The sequence below is a fragment of the Leptonychotes weddellii genome, chromosome 6, assembly GCF_054177405.1.
Source record: "Leptonychotes weddellii isolate Sample4059 chromosome 6, ASM5417740v2, whole genome shotgun sequence".
NCBI lineage: Eukaryota > Metazoa > Chordata > Mammalia > Carnivora > Phocidae > Leptonychotes > Leptonychotes weddellii.
This window is the reverse complement of record NC_138374.1, coordinates 21,853,957-21,881,819: the sequence shown is the minus strand read 5'-3', so window position 1 is coordinate 21,881,819 and position 27,863 is coordinate 21,853,957. Positions and strand designations below refer to the sequence as shown.

The window sequence follows — 27,863 nt, the reverse complement described above, 5'->3', positions numbered from 1 at the left end:
CTCGATTCCACAACCCCAAGATCACAACCTGAACCAAAAACAAGAGTCAGATGCCTAACCAACTGAGCCACCCAGGTGCCCCCTGTATATACATTATCTTATTTAACCTGCATCTAACCCAACCAACCAACCAACCAGTAGATTTTATTATCTCCATTTACACCAGGTTCAGAGAGCTGCGCAGGTTAGCCCCACCGTGAGATCTGAATCCACTTCTGCCTGGTGCCATGTCTGGTGTCCTTCACCAGTGTTTCTCAGATGTGGTTCCTGAACCAGCAGCTCATACATCACTTAAGAACTCATTAAAAACGTAAATTCTCAGACCCACCCCAGATTTCTTGAATCAGACACTCTAGGGTAGGGCCCAGAAATCTGTGGTTAAATAAGCCCCTTTGGTGGTGGTTTTGATGCCCATGAAAGTTTGGGAACCACAGCAGGACACCAGCCATGTCTCACAGTCTGTATCACTCTAAGACCTTGTTACTCAAAGTGTGGTCTGCAGGGGACCGCATGGGCTTAACTTAGGAGCTTGTTACAAGTGCAGAATCTCACACCTCTCACCACACCTGTAGAATCAGACTCTGTATTTTAGTAAGATTTTTGGTGATTGATGAACATATAGGAGTTTGAGACACACTGCTCGAAACTGTATCTTTGCTCCCTTTAGTCTTAAATTAGCCCTCCCTGGTCTAGATGTCTAGGATCCTTGGGGTTTGCATTCACTCATGGTACAGGACCAAATGCTGAGGGGCCTTCCATTTTCCACTGTGGGACTCAGTGGAGAGCTGTGCGTGTTCTTTCCTGAGCAGATTCAAGTTTCCTTCTGCACATGCTTACCTCCCTAGCCTAAATGCATGCACACACTGACAACAAATACTTTTACTTACTTCCCTTTGATATCACCTTAAGCTAGGCACAACAGCCGGGGAGTAGCTAGAGTGATGTTAACATGTTGTAAACTAGCAGGAATGGCAGTGCTTGCCTATTAATGAGGAAAGAGAATGGCTAATTCCTGCTCATTTCTGTTCTGGAATCTAAATGTAGAATCTGAAAGCAGCAGCTCGTTGCTCCACGGTTGATGCTAATTACTTTCCAACCATGGTACGAGTAAATAGGTGATGTTCAGAAAGCCTAAAATGTAGCTCTTTAGGGGGAAAGACACACACCTTCTGGGGACTTAGTGTGTAGTTATGCAAGTTTTACAAAAGGAATATTTGGGGACCCCACCTCTGATGGCAGAGGGGGTTAAAGGTGATTCAAAGAAGGATATTAACAAACGGTGCCCTGATTCCCTTGTAATTAGTTCTGTCCCTGTGGCATGCGGGACCCATCATTCTCTCCTGCAGTCCTTGATTTCCTCTTGAGCCCAAGGAAACGGACCCATCATGGCGAAGGCTGCATCTACATTTCACAGTCCATTTTACTTGTATGAGTCCTTCAAACCCTCCACGGCCACATCCTTGATGGAGGACTATCAGGCACTAACAGTTTTATTTCCAGTCTGCAAGGAACTGGAGAAGAATTGTTTTCTTGCTGCAAATACCTCACAGGCGTGATGCTCACCTCGGGTATTTGTTAGAATAATCTCAGTGCTTGTTAGAGGCAACGGTTCCTTCTCCCTGAGGCAGAAATTCCAAGCCAAGATGTCTGAGGTAGGAAGGCACAGTGGTTAGCAAGCTTTTCAGGTGATTCCGATGGTCTTTTCCGAGGTGCCGCTACTGACTAACAGTGAGATCAGTGATAACTGTGGGATTTTAGGAAGATGGCCGAATTTCTCCTGTGCCATATTGAAATCGTTGGGATGGATGAGCTTGCTCTGTACTAGTTTTCTCAGAGTTAGCTAGCTATTATTTCCCTCCGACATATCTGCTAACACGTGCAGTGTACCAGATACTGTGCTGAATGCCGGGGATAAGAGTGATGAATCAGATACAGTCCATGTTCTCAGAGATGTCACAGTCTGCTAAGGACACAAACACACTCAGCAGTGAGTGGTACCAAGCACAGTAGCTGGATACTAACAATAGGACGTTGGACCCAAGAAGATCCAGAGTTAGGAATAGTGACAGAGAGTAAATTTCTACTGTGTTCTAGTAGCTTTCTATATTGGGTTCTCTAGGAATATCTATCACAAGGGGAGACCAAGAATCTTGGGGAACTAACTCTTGGTCATATGGGAAGGGCAAGGTTGCCCTTAAAAATTTCCAGTCTGGGGCGCCTGGGTGGCTCAGTTGGTTGGGCGACTGCCTTCGGCTCAGGTCATGATCCTGGAGTCCCGGGATCAAGTCCCACATCGGGCTCCCTGCTCAGCAGGGAGTCTGCTTCTCCCTCTGACCCTCCTCCCTCTCATGCTCTCTCTCATTCTCTCTCTTGCAAATAAATAAAATCTTAAAAAAAAAAAATTTCCAGTCTGATAGAGGAGGCAGGTCCAGATATTTAACTAACTGATTTTCCCCCAACTGATAAGGGATTTGGTCACTAAGAAGCAAAAACACACAAAAAACTCTTAAGAAAACTCACGTTGCCAAGAGGGAATCTCAAAAGGGACTCTGGGGATTTGTGTCACTTCCAAAAAATATGGTGGTCTTATTATTAAAAGCTTAGAGGAGATGTGGTTCACTTCATTGCCTGGAGTTTTGAAGGCTACGTGTCCCATTTTTCATTATCCAATAATAAATATCATAGTGAAAGTCACCTTTAACACTTAAATATTGCTTGGATTTTATGAGATTGAATTGAATGGACTGCCATGGTATTAAAAAGCCGTATGGGTGAGGTACTTTTATCACACATGCTTCATAAAGCTGTAGATAAAGCAAGCGCCTGTATACCATCTTTTAAAATGAGAGCATCCAAGCATGGCGTTTAGGCACGAGGCGCCTCTGCTTGGGGATTAAACCTGTTGGTAATGCTAATTTTTAAGAAATAAGAAGAGGAGGCTTGAGGCAATTAGAATAGGATTTGTTGCTGGGAAGGGGAATCCACCTGGAACGGTGGCTTCCATCAGCAGGACATGTGGATTGCAGCCCAGCTGGAATGTGGGCGTCGTGGGAGCCACGCAGATCAGTAAGGAGACTCAACTAGCCAGTAGCTGACTGTGAGGTTCGTGCAGCTGTTCCGGCTGTCCCGATGGTGGTGGTCTGTGGTACCTGTTTAGACCAACTGTATTATTATCATTTTCCATTCAGCAGAGAGATTTACAGCAGTATCAGTGTGCAAGCAAGGTGGGAATTAGTCTGGTGCTCACTAATATCTTTAGCTTGATATTGTCATCCTAGTTTTTCTTGGCAAGCAAGGGAGAGGCAGAAGCTGACCAGTTCTGGCCACAACTCTCTTATTTTATTTTTTTATTGAGGTATAATTCACATAATGTAAAATTAGTCACTTTAAGGGAACGATTCAGTGGCATTTAGTCCATTAACAACGTTGTACAACCACCACCTCTGTCTAGTTCCAGAACACTGTCATCACCCTAAAGAGAGAGCCCAGAACCATTAAGCAGTCACCTCTCCCAGCTCCTGGCAGCCACCAGTGTGCTTTCTGTCTCTATGGCTTTACCTCTTCTGGGCATTTCATATAGATGCAGTCATAGAATATGTGACCTTTGTGACTGGCTTCTTTCTCTTAGCATGTTTCCCAAGTCCCTCCATATTGTAGCATGTATCCGTGTTTTGTTCTTTTTTGTGGCTGAATAATGCTCCATGTGTATGTCCCGTAATTCATTGATCCATTGATCTGTTGATGAATGTTTGGGCTGTTTCCACGTGTTTTGGCCACATGTTGAGTAGTGCTACTGTCAACATGAATGTACGTGTATTTGAATATCTGTTTTCAATTCATTTGAATGCATATGTAGGGGTGGAATTTGAGTATATTGTTTGTATAAAATATCCCTTGCCTCCGCCCTGCCATCAGGGTTCTTCCGTGGGAGGATGGTACACCTCCCCTCATTAGGAGCAGGCTTGTCTGTATGGCTTGCTTGGGCCAGTAAGTGCGGTGAGAACAGAGGTGACTAGCGCCCCCTGTGAGGAGAAATCTTACGAGCCATTTTGAGGCTCTGCCAGACTCCCTTCCCTCATTTGAGAGTTCTGTAGGTGCAGCAAGGGCTGCTTCTTCAGGCAGGTCATGAATGCAGGCCTCATGGGGTAGAGCAGTGGGTCTTCTGAGCTCACTTTGTAAGATACTAAATTGGACTCTGTGGGGGACTAAAGTGGATGAGGGGAAATCTCTCTCTGCATGAAAAAGCTTACAGTTTTACTGTAATTTAAGCAGCTAGTTGTAAGCTCTACAAAGCACTACAGAGTGAAGAGGGAGGAATCTAGAGCTTTCTTAGTCCTCTAAGAGCTTTCTTAGAGGACTTTTGGTATGGCCTTAAACGACAGATCGGGTTTAGGTGTACAGAGTGCAAAGAAGAACATTCCAGGAAGAGGGATGGCCTCAGCTGTGGCTTCAAGGTGGGGCAGCAGAATGCCTGAGGAGCAGTGAATTGGGCAATCCTTTTCAAGAGTTAGGCACTCTGGGGGCATGGGGTTGGAAAGTTCCGTTGGAACTGGTGAGTGAAGCACTGTGAACTCCAGGCTCAAGAACTGGTTCTCTGTAATCTGCCCCTGAAGATGCCAAGCATGGCTGCCCCCCCTGTTCCTTCCTGGCGCTTCGGAGGTTGGACACCTCCTTCTACCACAGTGGCTATCAATTTTTACATTTTTGGTTTTTGCTTCACACATCTCAGCTGTGCAACCTAAGTGACCCCTCTCCTTCCAGAAATGGATTGTCTGTTTTTGCCCCCCATCTCAGATGAGAACATCTGTTCTCAAACGTCTTGGGGAGCAGGTGGGAAAGAAAGGCCCTGACATTTGCCAAATGCCAATATATGTCAGGAGGTTTCCACACTTTACTGCTCTCTCATCTTTTCTAAACCCACCACCGTGTTGAGGGTGGGCATAATTCCATTTTTTTCCCCCAGAGAAAAACTGAAGGTTTGCCTAATAAATGAGCTAATAAATGGAGAGGGGCTATGACTCTTACTCACTCTTGTGTCCCCCGTACCTGTTCTAGAATCTGGCACATAGAGTCTCCATAAGTGAATGTGATGAACTGATTGGCACCATGGCTGACTGACTAAATAAAAAACAAGTTTTTGTTTAAAACAAGTTCTGTTGGATTCCAAATCTAAAGGGGATGAGATTTTTGTAAGATGTTCGTTCCGGGACTCTTTTTACCTCATAAACACCAAAATAAATACTCCTGGAGCTGTGGTGAATGTGGTCAGGGGCTAAGATGACACAGCTCTGGCTGAAGGAAGGAGGGAGGGACTCTGTGGGTTCCTGGATAGAGATGGCTTAGCTAAGGGTGTGTTCCCATTTATCTCTTGTCCGGCTTCTCTAGACAGACTGCTGGGTGCAGGAAAATCCCTTGGATGATCCTTTTCAAGTACATTGTCAAGGACATTTTCTGGCCTTTTGCTGTGGGATGAGAGCTTTTTGAAAACCCTAGCTAGAAAAGGAGGGAAAAGTGAAGAAAGCAAGGTGAAATGTAATTTCCTCTTTAATATAGACTGTCATTTAATCTAATATTATAGAAAATGATTAGATCTTAAAACCCTATAAATTACGTTTGACAACTCTCTGGTGTGCCTCTGCTTTCCCTCTGGGCAATTATACCCTGCAACAGTGGGCTGAGGAGGAGCCGAGCTCCTGAATGCAGTTTGTTTATTGGCTCTTAATGAGAAGCAATTAATCTCAATCACCATAGGGGTGGATCCTTTGCGAAGCCTTGGAATTAGAAGTGGCAGTTGGACCTTTTGACAAATGTGCTGCGCTATCCTGAACCACAACAGAAGTTGGTGAGGGGATGTGTGGTGTTTGTTTTCTTCCTTGGAGCGCTGAGGAAAGAAAACACACACACACACACACACACACTCACACAGAGCAGTCACAGAGGGAAGAGGACGGCCACCGTCGGGCCCCTCCACCTCTTCCCCGCCAACTCTCCTCCTCTCCTGCCTCGGCCCACCCTCCCCGACCTAGGAGCTGGGGCTCCTCATTATGTTGTTCCCTGCGAGGCCCTCCACTCTGTTTATTACTGTGATTGTGGCTTTCTCTTTCCTGCCTGCCTGGGGACTGCCTGGCACAGGATGAGGGGTCATTACGGAGAGGAGAGGACCTGCCTGGTGAAATTGCTACCTGTCTGCCCCCTCCCCTCCTGCTTCACGTCGGGAAAGAGAGGAAGCATCACCAAACAACCGACAGGAACTCTTAAAACCCCTACGGGAAGCAAATAAGCACACCTACTGCCACAGTTTCTTTTGTTTGGGGAGAAAAGGGTCAGATTTGCCGCTGAAAGGACGAAAACAAAAGGAAGAGGACAGTGGAGGAAAACCTTTCCCCTAAAGGCTTTGACTGTTTTCTGCCTTTGTTCGCCCGCACTCTTTGTCATTCCCTTGCTGTGTCCTCTTGCTCACTTGTACTGAGCTTCCTGAAAAGGGCAGTGCGGCAAGAAGCATTCAACTCTGGAGGTAAAGTTCCGACTTTGAGCCCAGTTTTCCCACTTGGTAACTAGCTGTGACCTCCAGTAAGTCACTCAGCGCCTGCTGTGGTGGTTCCTTGCCTATAGGATAGGGGGTGAGAGGCAGGATCCTGGCCTCCCAAAGATGTCCTCACCCCCAGAATCTGAGAATGTGTTAGGTCACATGGCAAATGGGGGGATTAAAGCCTAGATGGAATTACGGCTGATGAATTAGATCTTAAATTAAATCTTCAAGCTGAAGTTGAGTCAGCAGACATTAAAATAAGGAGAGTACTCTGGATTCTCCTGATGGATGATTGTACTCACAGGAGTCTTTGGCTCCTGGGAGAGAAGGAGAGAGCAGTCAGAGGGAAGCCACAGGAGAAAGACTGGCCTGGCCGTTGCTGGCTTTGAAGATGAAAAGGGGCCAGGAGCCAAGGAATGTGGGCAGCCAGCTTCTAGAGGCTGGAACAGGTGTGAAAACAGATTCTCCCCCAGAGCTTTCAGAAAAGAGCTGAGCCTTGCTATCACCTTGGTTTCAGCCCAGCAAGACCTATTTGGGGCTTTTGACATCTAAATTGTGAGATACGAAATTATATTGTTTTAAGCCACTAAGTTTGTGGTGACCTGTCCCAGGCACTAGGAGGTGAATACAGTAGGCAATAGTACCTGGCCTGGCTTCCCCAGGGAGGAGAGAGAGAGGATCAAGGAGAGAATATCTGTAGAAGGACTTGGCAAATGATAAAACTCAGTGCAGCTCAGAGCCTGTGATACTGTTTAGCCTGTCCTGCGGTGAAGGGATGCAGAACAGGTGTCTTGAGATGGGGGTAGAAACCACAGACCAAGTGCTTCAAGGGTCTCGCAGCTCCTTGCATGGTCTGGCTCCATTTTGTTTTCTCTTTCTGGTAGCTGAATGTCTCCCTCCTGGGAGAATGGGATTGGTACCCCCTTTCGCTTTCCTTGGGCCAATTCCCGGACTGGGGAAGGACTGTAAGGTGCCATCAGTTATTATAGCCTGGCTCTTATGTGGGTCATTGGCCCCAAAGTTCCCTTGGAAAGTTGCCTTGTTCATTGTTGATCACATCTAGCATTTAGCTGCATGTGAGTTCCTTCCTGCCCCTCTGAAGTATGGGCAGTGAGTTGGGCGTGGGAAGTTGAGCTCTAACGTGTGTTCACATGAGCAGCATTCTTACTGGGCAAGGTGGTGCTCCCTGAATGCAGTGACCTTGCATTACCAGTGATGCCCTTGACTGAAGAGTCAGCCCGACCAGGACATGGGATACTACCTATAACACACCTAAGGGTCATCTTCCCTCTTAACTAAAATGATCTTTCCCAAATATCCAGGGTTAGGTCCCTGAAAATTGCCTAGGTCAGTGGCTTCTCATATGAAGAATAAGGTCCAAAGGGAAAAATACGATTAGCAGGTGAATTTACAAAAGCCCTTGTCCCCCCCCCCACTTTTTTAATGGTCACTGAATTAAACAGTAAAGACAGCACGCTAAATAAATAGTATATCAGTGACAATCTGCAATTCTTAAATTAGTCATAATGGGTACTGTGCAATTAATTTCCACTTACCATCCTTTGTACCCTGCAATCTTTCAGGGTGTCCTTCCCACACAGATGTAACAAAATGCTTATGAATTAGGGTTTGTTCTGTGGCAGATGGTAGGCATGCTGGTGAGCATTGTTTTCTCTCTCTCTTCCTATAGCCATTGCCTTTGTGATTTTAGGATTTGAAGCAGTGACTCTTCACTCTGGGGTTCCACCCTGTTCTCAGACATGCACAGTAGCGACTTGGTTGCTTGAAACAGCAAACACTTTGGATGATCTTGATGCACCTGTTTTGATATTTATCAAACCTCTCCTAAAGCACCTGGTTATTATCTGTGCCTGTGACAACATTGTGCCAGATCCCATGTCTGCTGCCCATCTAAGCCCTGTCGCCGCACACTCCTTCTGAGGGCAGGAGTCCACAGCCGGGTTTGCGTCTTTCTTTAGTGCTCCTAATGTGGCAAAGGCAACAGGAGCAAATCAAAGCCCCTGCATGGAACCAAAACAAAACATGAAAAATAATTCAACAGAAGTAATGAAAATTACTTCTAACCCAAATGCTATAGACTTGTTTTATTAGTATTATTATTATTTAATTGTGAAACTTCTTTTTCCTTCTCTCCCCCGGGGTGGACTTGCTTTTTTAAAATATGGGAAGTAAATACCTTGCTGAAAAAGTATATGGCTATCGATGTGTTAAATTTGTCTGTATTTCCACAAAAGAGGTACTGCAGTGGAGAGGGGTTTGCTGCCCTGAGTACTGTAGGCGGGTCTGGTAATGCCCGGGCTGCCCACAGCGCTTCCGGTAAAGGTTTTGCTGACTACTTTTATTCAGTTGGAGCGAGCTTCTCTGGCTAGGGCGCAGGTAAGCCACAAATACAGTGCATTGAATAGTTGGTCAGGCAAACTCAGAGACCCTTGAGTGACCTTCCCTCAGCCATGCATCAGATGTTTATTGAGCGTGTGCTTTCCTGAGCCCAGCAAAGAAAACTGGAGCGTGAAATGAGTGACGCTCTATGCCTTTGAGGAACGGAATATCTAGGTGGTCAGGTGAGATGAATACAAGGGAAACAAAATGTAGCTAATGTTTTTAAATATATAAAAATACTTAGAAATTTTCAGATATTTTATTTTTTAAAGATTTATTTATTTATTTTAGAGAGAGAGCACACGCAAGCATGAGCAGGAGGAGCAGAGGGAGAGGGAGGGAGAGAATCTCAAGCAGACTCTATGCTGAGCCTGGAGACCGACATGGGACTCGATCTCATGGCCCTGAGATCACGATCTGAGCAGAAACCAAGTGTCAGACACTCAAGCAACTGTGCCACCCAGGTGCCCTGAAATTTTCAGATATTTTAAACATGAAATCATAGTTCAGTGTGATAACAAATTGGCCAACGGAGTTCATGGAATGCAGAGATTATTCTGTTGGTGTATTCAGGACACTTCACAGAAGGGAAGGAATGAAAATGGGCCTTGAAGGAAAGAATGGGCAGAGAGGATGCTGGGCTGTCCAGGCTCAAGAGTAGCATTAGCCAAGATAGGAATGTAGGGTAAGGCATAGTGATTTGAACAAATCTTTCTGGGGAGTATTTGGTGGAGCACATGGTTGTGTTGTCATGGTCAAACCTGAGAGCAATATGGGAACTCTGTTGTGAAGTGTCTCAGGTGCCAAGCTTAGTTTTCATGACCTGTAAAGGGTACTGGAGTTTCTTCTAGAGAGGAAACACCATGTTCAGAGCTAGACTGGGGCGGATCCAACCTGCAGTGCAAGATGGGCTGGATGGTTTAAAGCATGGAGAGTACGTGGGCACCAGGGGTTCCTGCTCCAGAGAGCAGGTCAGGAATACCAGTCCTGAGTTGGGAGGTACTCTCATTGCCATCTCCATTGACATCCCCTTACTATCTTATGTTCCCCCCCACACTTTTCCTGTGCTCAGAGCAGTGCTTACAATGTGCACAGATACTTATCCAGCTCCCCAGTTTTTCCAAGAGCAGGCAGTGGGTAGCATAATCCTGTTGAGATTCTTGAAAGGGCTGTAATGGGAAAAAGTGTATGTGTGTGAAGAGAGAGAGGGAAAATCATTATTATGAAGATAATATCATCTCATTACAGAATATTTGGGAAGAATAGGAAAGTGTAAAGAAAAAATGAAAATTACTTATGATCTTGCCACACAGTTGTAACTACCAACATGTAGTGAATTTTCCTTTGAGTTGTTTATGCATAAATATAGGCATGAGATATAAACAACATTTAACAAAATTGAGATTATGTCTTATGTGTTTTCAGCCTGCTTTTATACACACTGCTTAAGCATCTGATTATTTTTCACATGTCATAAAACTATTTGAATTCATACTGAATGGCTGCATAATATTCCATTGAATGGGTTTGGCCTACTTTATTTAATCATTCTATCAGATACTTGTGTTGTTTCCAGTTTTTTATTATTAAAAACCCTGAGATGATCTTATAGGTGCATTAGCTTTTTATTGGGTCCCTGATGGTTTCCTTGGACAGAATCCTAGAAGAGTAATGACAGGATCAAAGGTATGAATATTTATAAGAGTCTGGTTCCATATTGCCACTATGCTTTCCAGAATGGTCATGCCAACTTCTACTTGCATCCACACCAATTATCTGCTTACTTTACTCCACTGCCTTTGCCATGCATGGTCACCAGTGTCCTCCAGGTTGCTGGGTTCAATGTCAATTCTCGGTGCTCATTCCACTTAACCATCAACTGCATTTGCCACAGTTGAATACTCTCTTCTCTGAGAGCCTCTCTATCCTTGGGTTCAAGGTTTTGAGGACACTGTACTCTTTGGGGTTTTCCTTCCCTTCTCACACTCCTTTTCTGGTGCCCCCTTATCTCTTTGACCCTTCAACAGGGCACGAGAGCTCATTTTTCCATTTGCTGTCTTGTTGATCTGCAGATTCCTATCTTTAAATGCTATTCAAACACGGATACCTTGTAAATTCCTATCTGCAGGCCAGCCCACTCTGAAAATGAGCCTTGTCTACCCATTGTCTACTTAATGGCCCCTTTTGGATGTCTGTTAGGCATCTTAAACCTAGCCTTTCCACAGCCATGTTTCTTATTTCCCAAGCTCCCAGCCTGCCCTTCTATAGGCTTTCCTATCTCATAAATGCTAATTTTGTCTTCCCAGTTGTTCAGTCCCAAACCCTATCAGACAATTTGAGTTATTTCCAACTTTTGATTATGATAAGCAATATCGAGATGAACATATAGGTAGAAAACTTTGTAATGGATCTCCTCACTTTCTCTTAACCCCACCCCCCCTTCTTATCTATAAGCAGACCCTTTTGACTTTTCCTTTAAAATATAACCAGAGGGATGCCCGGGTGGCTCAGGCTGTTGGGCATCTGCCTTCGGCTCAAGTCATAATCCCAGGGTTCTGGGATCAAGCCCCACGTCGGGGTCCCTGCTCAGCAGGGAGCCTCCTTCTCCCTCTCCCTCTGCCCCTCCTCTCCCACCTCATGCTGTCTCTCTCTCAAATCAGTTAATCAATCAATCAATCAATCAATCAATCTTTAAAAAAAGAATAACCGGAGATGGAGCACATCTCAGTACCTCAGCACTCACCTTAGCCCAGGCCAACAGCCTGTGCCTCTGGATCATTACCATGGCCTCCACCTGGACGCTGACCCCATCCTCTCTATGCTCCCCGCTCCTGTGTTGCTCTATGCAGTCAGAGTGGCAGCTGGACTGACAGGATCAAGATACAAACCATGGCCTGTCAGTGCCTTGCTCAAAGCCTGCCAGTGCTTTCCACATCACTTGGGATAAAGCCAGGGTGCTTCTATCACCTACAGACCCTGTCTCCAACGTTCTGTCTCCTCCCCTCTGTTCTAGCTCGCTGGACTCCTACACCCTTTTTCTCATGTCACCTTCTCAGTGAGCCTTTCCTGACTGGTAGAACTGTAGACCTTCTTCTTCAGCACTTCCTGTCTCCATTCCTGCTTTATTTTTTATTTTTTTTTTTTTTTAAGATTTTTTTATTTATTTATTTGAGAGACAGAATGAGAGAGAGCACATGAGAAGGGGGAGGGTCAGAGGGAGAAGCAGACTCCCTGCCGAGCAGGGAGCCCGATGCGGGACTCGATCCAGGGACTCCAGGATCATGACCTGAGCCGAAAGCAGTTGCTTAACCAACTGAGCCACCCAGGCGCCCCATTCCTGCTTTATTTTGCTCTGAAGGACTTATCACCATCTGATAAGCGACATATTTTACTTATTTGTTAGCTTATTGCCTCTTCTTCCCCCACTAGCGTGTTTGCTTTTTGAGGGCAGGGATCCTCGTTTGGTTTGATTATTGCTCTTATTCCAGTTCTTATAATAGAGCCTGGCGTAAAGACTCAGTAAATTATGGTTGAGTAAGTAGTGTTTATGTGTTTGTTTGATTAGTTTTAAATTTTCCTCAACACATTGTTTTATGTCATTTCGTGCCTAATTATGTATTTTTATTTTTGTGGGTTTTTTAAAAAAGGTTTTATTTATTTATTTGAGAGAGAGTGAGCCCGTGTGAGTGGGGAGGGGCAGAGGGAGTGGGAGAAAGAATCTGAAGCAGACTGCACTGAGCGCAGAGCCCTACGTGGGGCTTGATCCCATGACCTCTAGATCATGAACTGAGCCGAAACCAAGAGTCGGACGCTTAATTGACTGTGCCACCCAGGGACCTCTATTTCTGTGTTTTTAAAAAAATTGTGGTAAAATGCTCATAACATAAAATTGACTGTCATAAACCATTTTTAAGGGTACATCCAGTTAAGTACCTTCCCATTGTTGTGCAACCAGTCTCCAGACTCCAATCATTTTGCAAAACTAAAAGTCTCGACCCATTAAGCAACTCCTCATTCTTCATTCCCCTAGCCACCCATCATTCCACTCTCAGTCTCTATGAACTTGACTACTCTAGGTACCGCATGTAAGTGGAATCATACAGTATTTGTCTATTTGTGACTGGCTTGATTTGCTTAACATAATGTCCTTGAATTTCATGCATGTTGTAGCATGTATTATGAATAATGCTTTAACGAACATGGGTGTACAGACATCTCTTTGAGACCCTGCTTTCAATTCTTTGGGGTATATATCCAGAAGTGAAAATGCTGGTTTGCATGAAATTCCATTTTTAATGTTTTGAGGAACCACCATACTGTTTTCCATTGTAACTGTGCTGTGTTACATTCCCACCAAAAATGCACAAGGCTTCAATTTCTTTACATCTTCACCAACACTTGTTATTTTCAGGTTTTAGTTTTAATCTTTTTTGATCATAGCCATCCCAGTGGATGCCAGGGGTGCCGTCCCATTTGTGGTTTTTATTTGTATTTCCCTAATGATTACTGATGATGAACATGTTTTCATGTGCTTTTTGGCCAATTTTTGTATGTTTTTTAGGGAAAATGTCTATTCAAGTTCTTTGCACATTTTTTAATCCAGTTGTTTGTTTTATGTTGTTGAGTTGTTGTTTCTGTGCTTTTTCCCCCCGACTGGCCTCAATGATTATTGCTTTATTGGTGATGCTTATATTAAATCCTGAAGGAGGGCGCCTGGGTGGCTCAGTCGGTTGAGCGACTGCCTTCGGCTCAGGTCATGATCCTGGAGTCGCAGGATCGAGTCCTGCATCGGGCTCCCTGCTCGGCAGGGGTCTGCTTCTCCCTCTGACCCTCCCCCCTCTCATGTGCTTTCGCTCATTCTCTCTGTCTCAAATAAATAAATAAAATCTTTAAAATAAATAAATAAATAAAAAATAAACATTTTGCTTTCCTATCATAGCATGTTGCCATCTATAGCTAGAATTAGGTCTTAGATCCTGTTGTACAATTAAGAATGAACTCTTGTGGGTGCCTGGGTGGCTCAGTCAGTTGAGCGACTGCCTTCGGCTCAGGTCATGATCCTGGAGTCCCGGGATCGAGTCCCGCATCGGGCTCCCCGCTCGGCAGGGAGCCTGCTTCTCCCTCTGACCCTCCCCCCTCTCATGTGCTTTCGCTCATTCTCTCTGTCTCAAATAAATAAATAAAATCTTTAAAAAAAAAATAAAAAATAAATCCTGAAGGACAAGGAGAAACATGCTCAATACAATGGGTGGGGGTAGAAAGATAGGGAGTCTAATCTTGGCAAAGTGAGTGTCATGTATAAATGGTATTAAGTGAAAGAGACATGTAGAAGCATAAATATTCATTGATGTATATCTGTAAAATGTATACATAGTTTATATATTTTTCTCAAAAGAGGATCTATATGTATATGTGTGTGTATGTGTGTGTGTATGTGTGTGTGTATATATATATATGTAATGTATATATTATGATAAGGTTTCTCAACAACAGTACTGTTGGCATTTTGTGTTGGATAATTATTTGTTGTGGGGTACTGTCTTGTATATTGTAATGTGTTTAGTAACATATCTGGCCTTCATCATGAGATGCCAGTAACTCCCTCCCCTGCCCCCAATGGTGGCAATTAAAATGTCTCTATACATTGCTAAATGTCCCCTGGGGACAGAAAGGCCTCCACTCCTGCCCCAGTTGAGAACCACTGATATAAGAGGTGTTAGATGGTGGATGGATGGATAGATAGATGGACAGATGGATAGATAGATGGTTGGGTGGGGGTGGGGGTGAATGCTGGTATGTTGCTATATAGTGATTAAGAGCCTTATCTATAACAGGCTCTATTTATGTGTAAGTCAATACTCAACAACATATCAATTATGTCAGTTGGTTTGGGGGTCAGCTTAAAGAGCATCTTTCTTACATTTTTTGTGAGCTTGTATTGATATTATTGTTATTTCTTATTGAGCACTAACTGTGCTAAGCGTCTCCTATTAAGACTCAATTATACAGTAAATTATAGTATTTCTCCTTTTCTAGTCAGAGGGAGTCTACTTGTATTCTGAGACCATTTTCAAAGCATTGAACTACAATTTGTTCCTTTGCATTTCCGAGCTTTCTGGCAGAGGGAGAGTCTGAGGAACCTTTAGCTTTCACCCATTTTATAGATGGCAGAACAGAGAGGATATAATCGACTAAAATAACATATTCATCAGTGGTACTGTAAGCTATGCCAAGTAACAGGAAAGGGCGCGTTCAGGAAAGATTTGTGGGGAGGATTTTGACCCTTCTAAACTAATTTTGACTGGTTTAGGTACAAATAAACTTAACAGGCTTTTGAAATCCTAAGTTGGCTAAGCACAGCCCCTGCCTGATTCCTGGATTCCATGCGAGTCTGTTGCAATTTGCAAAACCCTATTACAATTAGGGCTGCTGTTATTCAACTTTCTGAGGAATTTCCTGCAAAAAAACATTACACACACACACACAAAAGATATTCCAAATGTTGGTAAACTCTAAAGCTTGTCCAATTCTAATCTGAGATACAGACAGTTCACCTACAGTAAACAGCCAAATCCATAGAGACTGGTTGTATGAGGTTCTCACACCTAGCTCGGTGATGTGTTGCATTCCTCCAAGAATCTTCCTTTGAAGAGAGGAGAGTGGTCATTCAAAGCCACAAATAAATTTAGCACATTCACAATTACCTACCGATGGGTGTTCATGGTGGCAGTGTTGCTATGTGCTGATAGAGTGTATTTTTAAAAGAATATTACCAGCAATGTAAAATGCATGTAAAATGTAGTTTTTTTCTCTTTTACCCTTTCATGGTTTTTCTAACTGTGGTTAAAACAAAACAAAACAAAACAAAAACCAAAAAAAACAAAACATCTAATAGGAGATCTGCTCTCTCATCAAACTCTTCAAATGCTACAATACAGCATCATTAACTCTGAGCACGACTGTTGTACAGCAGTGCTCTGGAACTTTGTCTGCAACTCTGTTCACTGAACAGCAACTCCCCTTTCCCTCACGATGGATCCCTTTCATTTTTATCCACAAAGCTCAGGAATGATGGGAGCCAAGAAGGGAGGCAATATAATCCCCAAATTGCTTCAATTTGTATCCAGCCTGCTTGGCATCGCTTCTGACTTCAGTTGTGCTCTTACCCTGGGTGATTTAAAGATAAAGGTTAATGTTTATTTAGCAGTTATGCACCTGTGCTAAGCTCTTTGAATCATTATCTCATTTAATCCTCTCAACAGCATTGTGAGTTAGATACAATTATTATCTTCTCTCTCTCTCTCTCTTTTTTTTTTTTATAGATGAGGTAAGAGACTTGGAAAAAATTGAGTAATAGCCTCACGTTTACACACCAAGTAGTAGACTGAGGATTTGAACTTAAGCCACCTGCCCCCAGAGCCTATAGCATTAATAACTCTCCTAAACCATATTTGAAATATCCTTTTCCCCTTCCAGTACACACATACACCCCCACTGCAGATCTTACGTCAGGAAAAGCTGGATAAAGAATCGAAGCAAAAGCAAAACAGAACAAAAGTCTCCAATGGAAACTCTTCCCCGCTCATATTGTCCAAATCGCATGAATGCAGAGTGCACAGACATCTAAGGCATCCCTGAAGGTTTTACACTTACATACCTGTAACTAAAAATTAAGGGGCGGGGGTTGTACATTTCTTTGTTTCAGTACAAATAAACTATCATAACTTCATAAGAGTCACCTGCCTAGTTCATATTCATATTTGGGTACAATTTAAAAAAAAAAATCTAATTTTAGATATTTTAAGGAAAGATGTGCGCCTTTCATGTTGGCAGATTCCTCACCACTCCTTGTCTTGCTTTTTTTCCTTCATTTACTTACTTTACTTGCTTTGCCCTCTTAAGCATTTGCGTTTGAAATCCCTGCTTAATAGTAAAAATTGGGATGGTTTTAGTTACATATGTCATATATTAAAATACAATACCCATATTTTATCTTGAGACAACTTCTGGTGAGGCATTTGCTCTCATATTTATCTTAATATTATGGCCCTTCCTGGGGCACCTGGGTGGCTCAGTCGGTTAAGCGACTGCCTTCGGCTCAGGTCATGATCCCAGGGTCCTGGGATCGAGTCCCACATCGGGCTCCCTGCTCAGCGGGGAGTCTGCTTCTCCCTCTCCCCCTCACCCTGCTTGTGTTCCCTCTCTCACCGTCTCTCTCTCTCTCTGTCGAAAAATAAATAAAAATCTTTAAAAAATAAATAAATAAAATACTAATACCAACAAGGCGCCTAGGTGGCTCAGTCGTGATCCCAGGATCCTTCGGCTCATGTCATGATCCCAGGATCCTGGGATCAAGCCCCACATCGGGCTCCCTGCTCAGCGGGAGGCCTGCTTCTCCCTCTCCCCCTCACCCTGCTGGTGTTCCCTCTCTCGCTGTGTCTCTGTCAAATAAATAAATAAAATCTTTAAAAAAAAAAAAAAAAAAAATATTATGGCCCTTCCTTCCTTCCTTCCTTCCTTCCTTCCTTCCTTCCTTCCTTCCTTCACTAACATTTTATTTCCTCCTTGGATTCCTACTTATTTAATTCTTCATGGCCTCTAGGCCAGAGGTGGCTATGAATGAGAGGAGGAAAGGGGCTTTCTTGAAGCTGCTTTTTTTTTTTTGGTAGATTTCTTAGAGCTGCTTAAGGAAAGGCTGCAGGCTTGCTTCTCTGACTCCTTCTTGTCCCTTGGCAAAGAGAGCCAAGCGCTGTGGCCGAAGGTGCAGGAAGTGGTAATGTTGGGGCAGGTGGTGGCATCTGGGCTGCTCAGAGGACGTGGCAGGCAAGTTGCTCTCCTCCTCTGCGCCTCAGTTTCCTTATCTATAAAACACAACTGACGATACCTCAACCAATTTGTGTGAGGGTTCGATAAAGCATCTGGTGAGGTGCCCAGCGCAGAAGCGAGATCCAGAACATACAGGCTTCTGTTTCCCTTCATTTCATTCTTCTCAGAAACTGGGATTGAATACAGACACTGCCAGTGATATCAAAGTATATGAAAGGGTTTCTGATGAGAATGTCAGAGAGAGGTTGCAACAAAAATGTGCTCTTCCAACAAAAGCTCTCTAAAACCACCATGCAGTGTCAATATGCCTCATGTATGAATTCATTAATGTACGTGTGTGTGCTCCTGTATGCAGCATCGCTGTATGTGTGAGCATGTATGTGTGTGACACATACATGCAGCATTTGTGTGTGGATAAATGTGTGTGTGTGTGTGTGTGTGTGTGCACCCAGAAGGAAACTGCTGCGGGAAGAGACTACATTGCACTAGATATTTGATGGGAACCCTTATTCAGTATATAGTAACTCACGGTATATAAAATAAAGTCCATTTATGATGTTGGTCTTATCTTCTAATTAAAATCATAGGCATGAAGCTTCTTTATACCTGCATAAAATAAGCAGTTTAATTTCTCTGTACTAGGGGAAAAATGATTTCATTGCCTGTTTCGTAGCCCATCAGCACGTGGTGGGAAGCAAGTCAGGGTGGTGAGGAAAGCTTCATTCTTCCTCAATGTATTTGTCCTCTCAGACTTCACGAGGAGCATGGATGCAGCCTCTGAGGTGTTCTCAAGGGCAGCAGGGGGGCTTTTATCTGCTGCCCCTACCCCTTCACGTTGCCAAGGGAGGTGAAGCTATTTTGTCTATGAAAAATCCACCTCAGAACGTTTCCCCTAGATTATTCACGTATGAATGAAAAAAAAATATTATACTGCATCCATTCCTTAAAAATTTGCTGATAACTAGTAATAACTTATTTCAATGAAGCCAAAGCAAATATTTGAGAAAAAGAAAGTAAGCTTGTCTTGGAAGCTATAAAGGAGTAAAAGAGGAAAAGGACTATGAATCTTTGCAGCTAAAGGGATTGAATCTGTTTTAAAGTTTACTTTGTAATAGTAATATATGCTATGGGTAACATTTTTAAAATCCTGCTATTTAATGATTTTATTTTATAAGGTTTGGGAATGGTTTTGGCTTCATTTTGTGCTTTGGGCCCTGCGGCTCAGACCATGTATCGAAGTAGCCCTATTGACTGGTGGGAGTAGAGCGAAAGACAGGAAATAACTGAAGAGGGAATAAGCTCATTTGCTCAGTCACTCAGCAAACATGAGGAACTCAAAGAAGCTGGGTCTCTCTGGATAATAAAGGTCAAAAGGGCTGTGGTGCTGATGAAGCCAGAGACAAAAGCAGGGGGCAGAGTTTGCTAGGCTGTTTCAAGGATTTTAGAATATAGAAAGATCAATGATAAGCCATCGGATGGTTTTATGTAGGGGGATGTTGGAATCAGATTTGTATTATAGGATAGTTGTTCTGGCCACAGTGTGACAAAGTGGATGGGGGGCAAGTGGGGACAGCACTGTGATTGGCTAGGGGTATTTTACAGTAATCCAGTGTAGAGATTATCATGTTTTGGACTAGGGCAGTTACAATAGCAGGAAGATAATCGGTAAAATACATGGGTATTTTGAGAGGCGAGTGGGAAAGCAGAGTCAAGGATGAATCTCGGGTTTTTGGCTTTATATTGAACCGTTGGTGGAAACATAAACTGAGCCAGGCAGGACATGGTGGGAAAGGAATGGGCCTGGGATCAGGTACATTGTGGGGCATGGTGAGTTTGAGGTGTTTGTGGACATCCAAATAGAAGATTCTGCCAGGAAGCTGAGTCTGAGACTGAGAGGAGACCTCAGGTCCAGATTGAATTTTTGAGTTGTCCCAGAAAGATGGCAATTGAAAAAAATAAAGCTTGGAAGAAGTCACTGAGGAACAGTGCATTGAATAAAAAGAAAAGGGGTCTACACTGAGGGTTTAGCAATGGTCATTATTATAAGGAGATCAGAGAAGGTTGAGTATTCAAAACAGATGAAAAGGAAGACAAGATGAACTTGATGTTATGGAAGCCCCTGGAAGGGAATGCTGAAAGGAGGATGGAATTGCCATTGGTATCGAAGACTGTCAGGAGTTCAACTGCGGGAAAGGTCTGAGCGTCTAAGTGTCTGTTGGATTAAATACTGGAAAGTCAGTCACAGGGTTAGTGAGATCAATGTCTTCGAGGTACTATAAGTAGAAGCCAATCTGCGCTGATGGGAGGGGGCTTTTACGTTAAGTACTGAAAGGTCAATGATAATTAGAGCGATCACTTGTAAGACTGTATGTTATGCCAACTGTCAAAGCCATGTTCGGATATCGTGCTACTCAAATTATTGTGGAAACTGAGGCCTCTAGAGTTAAGTAGGTTTCCAAGGTGACCCAAGATGAACAGAGAAGCGTTGAGTTTGAATCTGCTCCCTTGGATGCCAAAGCCTTTCTACTACACCATTCTGTCCCTTTGGCTTAGGGATGATGCACTTTATTGAGCAGCAGTCTTTGCCCCAGGGGCCTTTGGGGATGTGGGCTTTGGAAAGTATCTAGAACAAAGTGATCATTGAAACCACTTAAGTCAATTAAATCACTCAAACAATTCATTCAGAAAGAACAAAACAAAACAAATCCCACAAAAGTGGGATAAGAGGGAGGTCCTTTTCAAGACTAAAGGGCACGTAAGAACAATGGTGTGATGAAGAGTGCCCTGGAGAATTGAGGGAGGGGGAGGGGCAGAGGGCTTGTGTGATGGTCTCAAGGTCAGGGGACAGAGGAGCATAAGAATATGCTCTCGCTACTTAAAAGATGAACATCAACAATGAAACTACCTATAAGATGGACATCACAAAATGAAGCCTCATTTGTATGCACACCTAACCGTGCATAATATTTTAGCTCCATTCAGCAACGAAGGGCTAAATCAGGGAAAAAATGCCAATATTTCATATAGAGACCCACATGCCCCTTTCTGTGCTGTGATATACAAATACAGATGACTTTATATTTATGCTTTAATTTCTTGTGTTTATTCTCTCATGCTAACTCCATCTGTATTTTCTCTCCTCTCCTTTCTTTAGATCATGCTTCTTAGTGATCCTGAAATGGAGAGCAGCATATTAATCAGCTCAGATGAGGGGGCCACCTATCAGAAATACCGGCTCACTTTCTACATCCAGAGTTTGCTCTTCCATCCCAAGCAGGAGGACTGGGTGCTGGCCTACAGTCTGGATCAAAAGGTGAACAAACACTGTCTTTATTCACATCTTGTCACCCAGGTACCACCTGGTGAAAAGCACTTGTTTACTTAGTCCAGATGTTGGAGGGGATTCAGTGACGTTTCATCATTCCAGCCGGGTTCATTTTGTCTGTAGCAACGAACTTTCTTTTCTGCTCTTTAGTATCAAACTATGCAAGCAGCTCTATTATTGGCAGTGCTGTGCATCATTTCATAGGCTTAAGATGGTTTCCTCTATAATTTTACTCATTTGACCTTTAAAACAACCCTGTGAAGCAAGTAGGAAAAGTGTATTCATAGTAATTTTATAGTGATTGTAGTAAACGAAGGTGCCGAAGGGCTGAGGTGTTTGTTCAAGCCTGCCCAGCCGGTAGTTGGAAGAGCCACAGCTGGAATGAATGTTGTCAGATTCCAAGTCTAGGGAATGTTCCAGCATACCATGCTGCGTTGATTTGGTAAAACTTGAATATACCATTTTTGTAGTTTAGCAAAGGAAGGGAAGTCTCAAACTCGTCCATTTTGTTGTTTTCTAAAAGTACCTTCAAGATATAATGACCCAATAAGTCCTCCTCTTTGAGCTCAAGATCCATTTACCCAGCTGTGTACTTGACCTTGTCTCTTGTATGTCTCAGAAGCCTCTTGATTCAGTGGATTCCAAAAATGGACATCTGCTCTCCCTCCAACATAGCTGGTTCTCTTCCAGTCTTCCCTAATTGTATCCATTTGGTTGCAAAAGTCAGAGACCTAGGAGGTATCCTTAATACTTCCTCATTCCTAACCTAGCATCTCTAACCTATCATTCTATCTCCATCTCGTAATTCCATGGACTTCTGTTACCACCACCACTGAAATCTAGGTTATATCTGTCATTCGAGTGTTGACCAGAGCCTCTTCCAGTGTTTATACTATAACCTGAACAATCTATTTCCCAAATGTAGGTCTTAGGATTTCCGCATTTTCTCCGTGTTCACAGAAAAAAGACCACAGTCCTCTGTAGAATCTCCTAGGGCCTCCTTAGCTGGTCCCTCCTCTGACTTGACTCACCGTTACCACGTTCCCTTGAATGTCCTTCTTTCAGTTCTTCATCCCAGCTGTCTTCCTGGCTCCATTCCTGGGCCTAAATCTTCTTCCGTGAAGTCAACTTTGTCACTGTCAGATCTCAGATCTAGTATCGCTTCCTCAGGACGTCTTCCCCTAAACTCCCTGACGAAGTTAGATGCTCCGTGGTGTTCTTTCCCATAGTGCCATCCCCTTCCCCTCCAGAGGGCCTGTCACGGGTGAGATTTTACATTGACTTATGTGATCTTTGGATTATCTGTGTTCCTCACCGGACTACAAGCTCCAGGAGGGCAGGACCACGTCCGGTTTTGCTCATGGATGTTGTACCAGGGCCAGCACAGTGCCTGGTACTTAAAAGGTGCTCAGTAAATATCTGTGAGGTGGACAAATCAGTGGATGGATACATAAATGCTATGGTGAGCCTGCTGTAGCTGATCAACTTATACTGAAGAAAAGGGACTTTAGGGACGCCTGGGTGGCTCAGTCGTTAAGCGTCTGCCTTCGGCTCAGGTCATGATCCCGGGGTCCTGGGATCGAGCCCCGCATCGGGCTCCCTGCTCCGCGGGAAGCCCGCTTCTCCCTCTCTCTGTCAAAATAAATAAAATCTTAAAAAAAAAAAAAAAAGAAAAGATTCTCTCCCTCGGGGCGCCTGGGTGGCTCAGTCATTAAGCATCTGCCTTCGGCCTGGGTCGTGGTCCCGGGGTCCTGGGATTGAGCCCTGCGTCGGGCTCCTTGCTCAGCCAGAAGCCTGCTTCTCCCTCTCCCGCTCCCCCTGCTTGTGTTCCCTCTCTCGCTGTGTCTCTCTCTGTCAAATAAATAAATAAAAATCTTTAAAAAGAAAAAAAAGAAAAGGGACTTTAGATTATTCTTCTTTGTATTTCCTTAGTATAGAACCTTAGTACAGTGCTTGATGCCAAACTATTAGGTAATCATGTTGTGGAATCAATCAGTGAAAGCAAATAGATAAAATAGATAATTATAAGCACTGCCTTGTGTAGAGATATCCACAGATTAACCTTAATTGAAATAGCTTCGCTTCTTCTCTTCTCTCTTAAATCCTGATACAGTTGCTCCTCAGTATATATTTGAATATGTGATTTTAAATGTGAGTGTGTGTGTGTGTGTGAGAGAGAGAGAGAGAGATGTCAGCACCTTTAGACAATAATTTCAGCATAACCTTTATATCTCTCATTAATGGAGCCTCATGGTGGGTGCCAGGTGCTTAATGCAATCCCCTAAGGACAGCCACATGACATTTGCAAAGCAAAAGCCATTGCAAATACATTTCTTTCATGGCATCAAGTGGCTATTGTATGAAAGACTTAGCCAAATGTCAGGTAGTCTGTGAGTTTGGATGCTTCGTATTGCTATGAATTTTGAAGCTATATTGAAAAATAAATTTTTTGGCTATTGTTAAAGGCTGGATGGTAATTTATTTAGATGACACTCAGAAAACCTAAACTATGTTTTTATTTATACAGAGACAAGCTAGATTAGACATCTCATGCCAAGAGGTTGATAAACCAAATGCGGAATGCCTTGGGTGTATCCAGAAGGAGGATCCTTTTCCCTCATCTCCATAGCACTGAGAACATCTGGGGCATTGCTCATGAAGTAGTCTTGTGGATTTAATGCATTCAAAATACTTTCAGGCTTGGTGGCTGCTTTTTTACATAGTAAAAATATTTGGAAATGTGGCAGTAGGTGTTGATGGATTTTCCTAATCACACTGCACATTTCTGGATGTATTATTCCTTAGGTACTCTTTCTTGTTAACATCTTTTGCATAAAGTGGCTGAATGTTCTTCAGGCCCATAAAGTTTCTAACTGGTACCCTGCCATTCTTCTAAATAAATGGTGTGAGGAGGCAGACGATGCCCCTGGCAACTTTTGCAGAACTGGCATAAAACACCTAGCCTCCATCATCCAGGGTTTAGAGGAGTTTTTCTTTAATTTATTGGTTTAGAGTCCAGGAGAGGGATGCTATGCAGCAGCGGATGGAGAGTTGAGATTGATAGACAAATGTCTTATTTCAGACTGAAACCTTCTCTGATGTGCATGCATTGAGGCATCTGGTTTCTTCTAGAGAAAATGAAAAGTGTGAGTAGGAAGGTAACTGCAGCATCGAAGGGAGAGGTTTGTGGTGAGGAGTGAATCGATGTTTCCATTATTGTGCCTTTGATGAAATGCACTAGCAATTTCTTTAGAATTGGTAAGGCTATCTCGTTATGTTGTATGTATTACAAAAGACCTAATTGAATGATATTTTAAAGGGACAATATCCAATTGCTTTACCTTCCAAATTGCTACCTCAAAGCTGCAGGAGACTTGCCAAGAGATCTCACTCGGTAAAGCCGCTGCTGGAGAATTAAGGAAATACGTTCTGGATAGAACAAAATTGCAGCTAGAAATTGAGACATGCTCATAACTTCGTGTTAGTTGAGACCCTGGATGGCAGGTTGTGAGTCAGCTAGGAAATGTGCCTACCTTGTACTGGTCAAGGCCAGGCTGTGGGAGATCACCCAAGCCTCCCAACTTCCAAAGCTACAAACCGGTGGGGAGGTAGGGACAAATGCACCTTGCACTTGACCCTTTGGAGGGCCATGGCTCTCCAATTTTGATGTGTCACAATATAGCAAAGTTATTCTGTTTCCTGTTCAGCTTGACCTGGGCTTTTGAGCAAGTCCTTCCATTCTGGCCATCCTAGGAGCTTCCTGATTCCTGCTCCTCTTCTGTCCTATAGATTCTCCTGGCACTTTTCATTTTAATATAAAAGAACTCAGTACTTACTGAAGATGAGAGATTCTTTCTTGGGTATATGAATCTTGGGAAATGCTTTATAAGAATCTTTGTGAAACAACTGGCAAAAGTAATAGGTTATGGTTGATCAAATTGGAATAATAAAAGAAAAGCTACGCCTCTCTTCTGTCTGAGTCAAAGCCCTAGAATGTCTTTGGAGGGCTGTATATTTACAGTTATTTAAGAGGCCAGATTCTCTTTTGTTTCCATCAGGCTGTGGCCTCACTGATGACTGAAACTACACTGTGATGTTTTGGATTAGCTGGAGGGCTCAATACTATTATTCAAACTGAGATTCTTAAAAAAAGACTTTGAGATAGGTTTTGAGGATATTACAGTCCTCTAAATGGACAGGTGTTGTTCTCATCGCTGTAGAAAGCTGGATTTTTAAACATCCCTTATTTTGACAAGAGACTTGGTTTGATTTTTTATTTGTTTTTGTTTTTTTTAAAGTGGGTACATGCTCATGTATTCACAGATGCATACGTCCTGGCACAGGGGTCTTCCGCAGGAGACAGTTGAAAACAGCTATTTTTCTGCAGAAGAGGTAGAGTTACAAAACTCTCTATTATCATTTATCTTCTTGGCAACATGAAACTTTAACAGATACAGCTGGCTTTGGAGATCAGAGATGAGGAACTCCATGGGATTTCAGATTCTGTTGTTTTTCAGACACTTCCGGCCTAGACTGGTCTAGAATTAACAGTATTTTCAACGTAAAAAAAACACTTTCTGAAACACTAGCACACATAATGAAGGGTTTCTGTTCTAGTAGTTGGGTGGAGTGGGCCATTATGTGTGTTTTTTTGTTGATTTGTTTTTTTGTTTTTGATCACCTGCTACCAGCCAAGTTCAACAGTAGCTGACAGATTGACAGGCTGGTTAAGGAGCTGATGCAGTTTTGGGCATGGTCACTGGCCAAATAGAGTCCACAGCTGAAGAGGTGATGGTGCTTCCATGCAGGCTTTGCTGGTTGAATCCTATCTGGGGCTGCTGTGTCCTGCATGAACAAGGCACTGGCGAATTAGAGTATCTGGACTGTGGAGGGCCTGAAAATTCAGAAGGAAGTTTAAACCCGTACTTCGGGAATGCTGGATACAAATGACGCTGTTCCTTTCATTTGTATTCTTCTGTAAACCCTCAGATTAGAAATGTAATTGTATTCAGAGCTCCAGGATTAGCAGGTGATGACAACGTTCCTCAGTAGCCATTGGCAGAAACAGGCTTTATAGCTCCCACCTGGTGGGGATAAAGCTGCTGGGGATTAATCAGGGATGACCGTGGTTTTGAAGCATATCCTCCATGGAATGAGAGTACTACTGAAGGGCACTTTCTATTTAAAGAAAAACATTGCAAAGGCACCTGTGTGGCTCAGTGGTTAAGCGTCTGCCTTCGGCTCAGGTCAGGGTTCCAAGGTCCTGGGATCGAGCCCCGCATCGGGCTCCCTTCTGGGCAGGAAGCCTGGTTGTCCCTCTCCCACTCCCCCTGCTTGTGTCTCTCTCTGTCAAATAAATAAATAAAATCTTTTTTAAAAATAAAGAAAAACATTGCAATTTCATTAGGTCCCTTCCATGCCTATAAAACCATTTGTGTATCATTTAAGAGAGAGAAAATTGAGAGCCCCACTCACCTATGGCAAGCTGACTGTGCTCTTCCAGAGATCTCGTCAGTACAGTGGGGATGTGCTATCTCCATCACCATAGAAACCCGTGAGGGTTTCCATGAGGCCACTTTCATGGAGGTGAAAACAGAAACAGTGGGCCAAGAATGGCCTATTTTTTATCAAGGAGGTGGAGCAACCTCTGTGTTATTCAGATATTACCCTTAATCTACCTGAGCTGAGTTCTGAATGACAAAACTAGTTGAACATATAATATTGACTTGCATTCAGTGAGGGTCATGCAGTAAAAATCTCCACCCATGGCAACTTTGCTCGCGAGAACATTAGCTCAAAGGAACAACCTTCAACAAAATTATGGATCTGGTGGCCTTTGTCTTCCCAAACCTGCTTCTCTGTATCATGTCCCAGAGTTTCTGTGCTCTATCTCTACCTTCTAGGTGTCCATTTTGGTAAGCTAACACATTTCTGTCAGGGAAAAGAACATTTGTTAAAATAATTAATGTAAGGTGCAGCATATATATGTATTAGCTAGGGTACTCATGTCCTTTTCCCAACACCTTTCCCAAAGCCATTATGCTCTCATGGTAGAAATTCAGCCAAGACAGTATTTTGGTGAAGGAGGTGACTGTAGCCACAGGTGGGAAGGACATGGAGCAGCTTCACAGCCTTTTCTTCCTTCTTCCACCCATTTCCTGTATGGAGTGACCGTGTCTTCACGCATGCCCTGATCCTTTATGTTCATACTGCTGCCTAGTGTCCCTAATTCTGACCCTATATTTCTAGTTTTCCTGTTGGACTCAGGACTTCTTCTGCTTATCCCTTCCTTGACAAGCCTCTCTAGACTTAGGAACCTGTCTACCTGACCTGACCATACCTTCTATCCTGCCTCCATTCTGTGCCCCCATTTCGACCACTCACCCTGGTATGACAGCACCTGGCCTTTTAAAGTCAGGGTCAGTCTCTAAACATTTTAAGGCAAGGTGTAACATACATATAGGAAAGTGTGCATCTCATGAGCTCGATGAATTTTCATAAACTGAATTCACCTGTGAACCTAGCACTCTGATTAAAGGAGCACATGACTGGCTTCCCAGAATCCCCTTTTTCACTGTGCAGTCATTATCCTCCACCCTCATGGGGCCACTATCAATCAGGGTCATTTTTTTTTTTTTTAAATTTTTATTTTTTTTTATTCTTATGTTAATCCCCATACATTACATCATTAGTTCTAGATGAAGTGTTCCATGATTCATTGTTTGTGCATAACACCCAGTGCTCTATGCAGAACGTGCCCTCCTCAATACCCACCACCAGGCT

The 27,863-nt window shown here is 43.3% G+C and overlaps 1 protein-coding gene across 1 annotated transcript in view; it reads left to right on the top strand.

The window, feature by feature from the left end:
• SORCS3 (sortilin related VPS10 domain containing receptor 3) overlaps positions 1 to 27,863 on the top strand; it is a 575,638-nt gene that overhangs the window by 279,344 nt on the left and 268,431 nt on the right. Inside the window, exon 4 of the mRNA XM_081823577.1 lies at positions 20,910 to 21,068. Coding sequence (XP_081679703.1) covers positions 20,910 to 21,068 — 159 coding nt within the window. The remainder of the gene's footprint in view (positions 1 to 20,909; positions 21,069 to 27,863) is intronic.